The sequence below is a fragment of the Vanacampus margaritifer genome, chromosome 5 (assembly GCF_051991255.1).
Source record: "Vanacampus margaritifer isolate UIUO_Vmar chromosome 5, RoL_Vmar_1.0, whole genome shotgun sequence".
Lineage (NCBI taxonomy): Eukaryota > Metazoa > Chordata > Actinopteri > Syngnathiformes > Syngnathidae > Vanacampus > Vanacampus margaritifer.
Genome location: NC_135436.1, coordinates 17888516 through 17896323, shown reverse-complemented (window position 1 = coordinate 17896323; position 7808 = coordinate 17888516). Strand labels below are relative to the sequence as shown.

The following is a 7808-nucleotide window of genomic DNA, read 5'->3' as shown; positions in this document are numbered from 1 at the left end:
CATCGCCACACTGTGGCGCTACAGCAGTACCAAGATTTAGATGGGAGCATTGCTCAGGTGGGTGGCGTTTTCTTCATATTTACACACACATGATGCTGGGAATTGCTCCCGGCACAAAACATCATGCACCACAGGGGGCAAAAGTACCCACACTCTGTATTTAAGTAGAAGTAAACTATATATGTGTGGAAAAATACCATGATAAAATTAGGTGTAAGAATTCAACTCATTTTACTCAAAGCTACTGGACGTAGAATATTCAATTTCAAATCGCTATTGCCACCTGCTGACGAAAAATGAAACCGCACATACCGTTTTTCACATACCCACCACGCACTTCACATCACATTCGCAGACAGGGCGTGGGAAATTCTAACCCGAATCCAGTCTGAGAAATATTGGCCAGAGGCTTGCAGGAGTACTCATTGTGAACAGCTAAGGTGTTAATCTACTAATTAGAAGGCATTTCAGTCATAAATGGTCAAATAAAAAGCTTATTGTAAAGTTATTTTGGGGAAAAAAAGTTCCATATTGCAACTTTAAGTTAAAAAAAAACAACAACCCATAACTGTTAAGTAAATTAAAAAAAGATACACGGGGGGCCCAGGATAAAACTTTTCAACATATTTTAGAATATGAAAAAAAAATGCTGGAGGGGCTTAAGTGGTGCTCCACAGCTTTCTTTTCTAATGCGGCTATAGCACCATAAAAGCAAAAGCTAAAATAAGCCTTAACAGTGTTTTGTTTTTTACAATGACGATTTTCTGAAAGCTAGTCACTCGTAATTTTTAATCAGGCATTTTTTTCTTTTTTTTTTACCTGAGCTAACATTAAAATAAATATCTCTTATGGATGGGCAATATCTTGCGTCTCTGAATCTTGCCGTCATCAATGCCCCATTTCAGTTTTTTTTGCAAAGAGGTATGATCTACAAGGGCGGCATGGCTCCAATGGTAGAGTGGCCGTCTTCCAACCCTCAGGTTGTGGATTTGATCTTAAAACCTTTGTGGCCATGTTGAATTGCCCTGGAGCAAGATACTGAACCCGCACTTGCTCTTGATGCTGCGCCATCAGTAGGTAAAATGAGGAGACAATGTTAAAGCGCTTTGAGTAGAAAAGTTCTCAGAAAAATTAATACTCAAGTTAGTTACAGATACTTGAAAAATGTCTACTTTGGTACAATAGCAAAGTATTTGTACTACAATATGCCTAGTGTTAGTGCATATAGAGAAGTACAAAGCCAGTATTATTGTAAAAATAAAATGGCCACTGATAGTGGTTCACTTGCCAGGCTTCCGTGCAGGCCACATGGATTTAGTTCTCACTTATGGCGATTTGAGAATGGTTCTCTCACTTGGTATGTGCCTGTGATTGACTGGCGATCACTCCATGGTATGAGTCTCCGTTTCCCAAAAGTCAGCATTGCTTCAGGTATGCCGATGTGTGTGCATTGATTGTCTATATTCCCAGACGTCTCCTTTGATTTTCTAGATACAAGAACAGCACAGAAATGAAGTGAAAGCTCTGCGAAAGTTGCTCACTGAGACACGTTCCAGCCGCGATAAGCTGGCAAGGAAGCTGCAATGCACAGAGAGGGAGTTGCTGGACAACAAAGATAGGATCACTCACCTCCAGTGGAGGGTCAACCAGAACCCTAACCTTCTGGAGAAGGAGGAACTCACCCGCAGGCTCCTTGAGTTTACTATCCTGCTGGAAGAGAAAGACAGGAGGATACAGGTATGTTTAAAGAGCAACATGGCTCGGGAGGTTGGGGGAGAAATGACCAACATACGCTACCTGCCACAACATTAGGTACACCTGCACTATCTAATACGATCTACAAGAGCGGTGTGACTTTACAATTATAATACTGTCTTGCTTTCATTTGATTTGCTTGCCTAACTTATAATTGACCTTTTTGAGATTACTGTTATTTAGGCAACTACTCGGAAAATGCAAATTTTCTGTTAGGGGAGGGGGGGATTTTTCTTTACTTTTATTTACAATGTACTTACAGAGGAAATATCTTACTTTAATGTTTGGTGTAGTCTCAAACAGATATATATACTTGCATCACTAACAGCTGAGAATTGGTATTTCAATTTATTTCATTATCATTTGTACCATGATTTACCTTCCTGTATTTCATTACCGTAGATTATGCAAATGTACCTAAAGTTGTGGCTATTGAGTCGAGCATTGTTCAAACAACTCTACCGCAGAGTGTACCAAAATGTCCTTCAACTTGATCCTGGACATGTTTTTATTTATTTTTTTGTTCCTCTTCAGCAGACTGGCACCGTCCAGTGGGGAAAAAAAAGCATTTAGTCACCGATATTGCAAGTTCTGTTACTTAAAATGATGATGGAGGTGTAATTGTCATCATGGTTCACTTCAACTATGAGACAGAACGTGGGGAAAAATAATAGAAATCACATTATAGGATTTTTAAAGAATATTTGTAAATTATGGTGGTAAATAAACACGCAAGGGATGGTTTGGTGCTTCACACAAGGTCTCATCCCATGGGGTCAAAATGATCATGAGAATGGTGAGTAAAAATCCCAAAACCACACAAAGGGGATCTGGTGACCTGCAGAGAACTGGGACCAAAGTAACAAAGGTTACCATTAGTGTATCACACTACGCCAACAGGGAATCAAATTCTGCAGAGCCCGACGTGTCTCCCTGCTTAAGCCAGTAAATGTCCATGCCTGTCTGAAGTTTGCCAGACAGCGTATGGATGATCTAGAAGAGGATCGGGAGAATGTCATGTGGTCAGATACAACCAAAATGCTAACATAGGTTAGTAATATTACAAAGTATTGAGTTGAACTTTTGTTACTGATCCAATACTTATTTTCCACCATAATTTAAAAATACATTGTTAAAAACTCTACAATGTGATTTCCGGGATTTTTTTCCCCACTACTTTCTGTCTCTCACAGTTGAATTGTGATGAAAATTACAGACGTCTGTCATCATTTTAAGTGTGAGAACTTCCACACTCGATGGCTGTCTAAATACTTTTTTGACTCACTGTAGATGCCTAGTCTTCATCTATCATTGTCTTAATGTGTGTAACTGCAATGATGAGAATCCCATAAATTCCTGATGATAGTACATCTAGTAGCCACCACACTTTGTTTGTGCTGAGTGGTAGCAGATGTAACCTTTAGAATTTCTGGTCAGTATAAATTACAACAATCTAAGAGATGGTTGCATGATTTAGTTTTTCTTTATTTGTTTTCTTTTTTTCCATTATGCATGATAGTTCTTGGAGAAGAGTAATGTGTTGCTTCAAGGCTCACTCAATCGCCATGTAGCAACAGAAAGCAAAAAAATGTCCAAGACCAATGAGATGTCGCTTGGTCTACAATGCACAGTTTCTGAATTATCCAAGAAAACTCAAGTAAGTTGAAAGAAGAGTGGCAATGTATAGTTTAACTACTGATAACAACATTGGGTTGTCATACAATATTTATTTGTATTTTCTCCTTTAATTCTTTATTCAAGATGGACAGACCAAACGAAGAAGAGACTAATAATATTAATATTATCCGATCACGAAAACATGGAACAAGAGGTAATGTTCAATAAAGACTCGGTTTCGTCATTTTTGTTACCTTATTAGTTGCCAGTGTTGTTTGATACAAATTTGTGATTGGCAGGCAAACAAAGCAAGATGATCCAGACGGAGGAAATTGTCTCATCCACCAGTGAGGCGGGCAGTCGACTCAGGTCGGACATTTCGGACACTGATGAGAAGTTTCGGACGTGGCAGAGCCCTGGCAGCCCAGTACGCCATTTAAATAACTAGTGCTTGATTTTTGGCTCATTAATATTTTATGTGTATGCATGTATTAATAACCATAATTGGCAAGTCATATCAAGAAAGTAATAATGAAAGTGCTGTTTGTGTTTTCCAGGATTATGTACCACGCAAGTCTCGTTCAAGTGAACAAAGGAGAAAGAACCGGAGGCATTCTGAGCAAGGTGCAGGTGAGCCTAACAGATGTCATTTTAATTATGATGAATTTAGAAAAGGTCACAAAAATCTGTGCATTCACAAAAATATATATTTTTTATTTCAGCCTTTGAGGATACCAATTATCGCCAAGAGGAAAGACTGGACTCATCAGAGGATACACAGGAGTCAGAGGAGGGTGAGGAGGAAGAGGATGAGTACAACCAAAAGCGTAGGGATGAAAATGATGAGGACGAGGATCACGGGGAGAATAATAATGGAGGCGGGGGCCAGAGGTCAGAAGAGAACAACAGTGGAAGGAATGAGGGATGGGAGGAACATGATGAGGAAGATCATGAGGATGAGGGAATGGACCAGGGCCAAAATCAGGAGGCGGAGGAGGAGGATGAAACTGAAGGAAAAGAAGAGAAGTCAGTGGGTACGAGGTTAGAAGAAACATTTGAGGAGATGACAGAGGAAGAAGAGGAGGAGCAGGACTATGAGGAAGAAGAGGGGGATGACAACAACGAGGCGAAGGTGTGGGAGGAGGCGGATGCTGAGAAGAACTACACGAAGGGGGATGAGAAGAACTACAAGAAGGGGGACAAGAACTACAAGAAGGAGGATGAGAAGAACTACCAAAAGGGGGATGAGAAGGAGGAGGAGAATGAGGAGAAGGAGCATGTGGAGAAGAAGTACGAGGAGGAGGAGGAAGTGTGTGAGGAGGAGGATTCAGTGAGGATGCACCAGAAGAAGGATGAAAAGCAGGTGGGAGAGGAACTGGAGGAGGAGAATGAGGTGGAAGAAGAGGAGGAGAACATAGAAGAAGAGGAGAACATAGAAGTAGAGGAGGACGGAGAGGTTGAGGAGACAGAAGCGGTAGAAGAGAGGGACGAGGTAGAGGAGAGTTTGGAGGTAGAGGAGAGGGAAGACGAAGAGGTAGAAGAGAAGGTGGATGAGGCGGATGAGGAAGAGGATGAGTCGGTGTTGATTGTTGAGGTAAAACAACAAAAGAGAAAGGAGAAAGGAGATCAGAAAGACATTAGGACATTCAAAAAATGCTCTTTGTCGAGCATTCTTAACGAGCCTAAGGGTATCTCTCAACGTGAATCAAAACGATGCTCACGGCCCAAAGCTCGACGTAAATACAACTTCACCCCGATTACTAAGAACCTACATTTGGGCAAGCCAGCCCACAGCGGCGTGCACGTGAGGTATCACAAAGGCACAAGCGTGCCTGTCAAAGAGGAAACACTCTACTGTCGCAATCGGAGACGTTCTGCTGAAATGGTAGACGAATTCTATCTGAGTGACGAACAGCCAAGCCAACCAGATGCCGCCAGTGACTGCTCGGATTTGGATTTAACACAAAATGATTCCGCTACATGGACTTAGAGCAACAGTAACAGACAATTGAACTCCGTTGCTTATCTGGGATGTGTAAAGACACTTTAGGGCACAAGCCATTTTATTGTATATATGTATATTATTATTACTTCATTAAAGGGAAGTCAACCCCCCACCCCCCCCAAAAAAAATCTTTACAGTAGTGTTGTATACGCTCCCACTAGTCAAAACACAGCATTCTGATGAAAATTGTGTTTGTGGAATATGAATTAAGCAGCAAAATCCACCTGTTTTTACACGTCAGGGGCGGCCATTTTGCCACTTGCTGTCAACCAAACTCAGAAAACAGATGCGCCTTGATTGGTCGCTACCTGATCCATGAGCAACTGTGATGCCGTATTCACTCGACAGCAAGTGGCAAAATGGCCGACCCCTGAGATGGATTAAAAACAGGTGGATTTTGCTGCTTAATTCATATTCAACGCAATAGTAATCAGAATGCCATGTTCAGATTAGTGAAGGCGCATAAAACATTGCAAAGAATATTTTTGGGTTGACTTCCCTTTTAACTTCCTGGTTTGTTTGAGAGCAGGATAATGCAAAATCTACCTAATTAATTTCAATGAAACTGTGGAGAGGTATGACATGGACCAAGGAAGCAAATCAATTTGTATTGCGAATTGAATTGCTACTACCTTCAGCACTGGAGTGGAAGGTTCCAGAGGAGTAAAAAGTTAAGTAAAAATACAAAACAACTTCTAGGCCATAAATATAAAGCAATCAAATGAATAACAATAATTAAGTGACCTCCTGTTTGTTGTGGCGGATATGTTCCAGCCCAGCTGTGACAATTATTTTAAAAGTAAAGTTAAAAGCTACTAGATTAAAAATGATAGCTGTCTGTTCTTATTGTTTTTCCACTTGAGTCGCAACACATACAAAAAGATACGTAACGCACAGGTATAGAGAATACATATTGGTGAACAGCAAAATCGCTGTAGGAAGCTAACTGACCATGTACTTTCTAAGATTATAACAAAGTTGTCCTAAGACATACGTGAACTAAGCAACTCCAAGAACAATTGAAGACAACAGTCTGTTTGTATTCAGATTTTTTCATTTTAATTTATGTATTTTTTTTAAAGACATCAATCTAGAGTGGAACAAAGAAACAAAAATATTTCTATTTAGGCAGTTTTGCACATTTTTACATAGCTCTAAAGTACATTTTTAAAACCATTTTTTCACCTTTTGTCTGGTAAGTGACAATTATTTGCTTGGTTTATTTACCCCCCAAATACTGTTTTTGTACATTTTAGGTTATATATATATATATATATATATATATATATATATATATATATATATATATATATATATATATATATATATATATATATATATATATATATATATAATTGTATTTTTGCTTGCACAAATTATTTTTTCACATTGCTGTTGCAGTTTTTTTTTAAACAAATAATAAAGCACAGCTTTTCATATTTTGTTGGTTTGTCATTGTTACTTAGTCAACCTAGATCAGTGACTTTGAAATACAGGCTTCCTGTTATGGTGTGCAAAAGAATGACTGCTCAGTTGTACTTAAATTCAATATATTTTCATCTTTATATATTTTTTACACGTATTATGGTACAATTTGTATTTAACTTTTATGTGCAATAAATGTCACTAATTGTTATTGTGATTACTTCCCCTTCCCCTTCCAAGTACAGTGCCAATCTTCAAAATACACGTTACAATGGCTTACAGTATGCCAAACCTATCCAGCTAAGCATTTATGATACTTGGTGTCAAATTTGGAGCGCCGATGTTGTGATAAGTATCTTGATGCTTTATCACTCAAAATGTAAAATAAATAAATTATAAAAAACACAATCTGCTCTTGTAGTGTAACACTGCTGCAATAACTATTAGGCATATGACTGATCATTTTTATTAGAAGAAATGACACCTGTAGAGCCGGTGGTGTGCCAATGTGGTTGCTACCCCCGAAAAAATTGTCACTCACCGCCAAGTGGCTTTGAACATTGATGAACAAGTCTTCGGTGTATGGGCACGATGCACTACCATTGAGACAAAACACTGGTCCTCAGTCACAGGTCAGGACATTCTTTGAAGTTACTATTTGAATTTTCCTCTGCATGACTCATCAGTCCACATGCCTAAAGTTAGCCAATCTAATTAGTGAAGGATGCGGGTTACCAGCGAATTAAGAGGCAGAGGAGGGCGGGCTATGAGTTCACCATCCTTGAGTAAAAAATGTGTCATCTGGCTCGCATATAGTATATAACTGAATGGTGTGTATTGGGGGGGATTTAGAAGTGGGTATACGCAATGCTGACTGAAAAAGAAGTGGGTATATACCGTATACCCGCATATACCCATATACTGTATAGTATAAAGTGTATACCCAGTGTATACCCTGAACTAGGCTGCAGCATAATCACAACCCTAGTGAGAAAAAGTGTTACAG

The 7808-nt window shown here is 39.3% G+C and overlaps 1 protein-coding gene across 2 annotated transcripts in view; it reads left to right on the top strand.

Annotated features, from left to right (window-relative positions):
• LOC144052668 (uncharacterized) overlaps window positions 1-5491 on the top strand; it is a 6728-nt gene extending 1237 nt beyond the window's left edge. Inside the window, exons 2-8 of one of the 2 annotated variants that reach the window (XM_077566941.1) lie at window positions 1-57; window positions 1492-1737; window positions 3275-3412; window positions 3517-3586; window positions 3672-3799; window positions 3930-4002; window positions 4095-5491. The exon at window positions 1-57 is cut by the window's left edge and continues 152 nt beyond it. In XM_077566941.1, the coding sequence (XP_077423067.1) occupies window positions 1-57; window positions 1492-1737; window positions 3275-3412; window positions 3517-3586; window positions 3672-3799; window positions 3930-4002; window positions 4095-5362 (1980 nt within the window). In that variant the 3' untranslated portion in view covers window positions 5363-5491. The remainder of the gene's footprint in view (window positions 58-1491; window positions 1738-3274; window positions 3413-3516; window positions 3587-3671; window positions 3800-3929; window positions 4003-4094) is intronic. The other variant, XM_077566942.1, reaches the window with a different exon arrangement.
• The last annotated feature ends 2317 nt before the right edge of the window (window positions 5492-7808 follow it).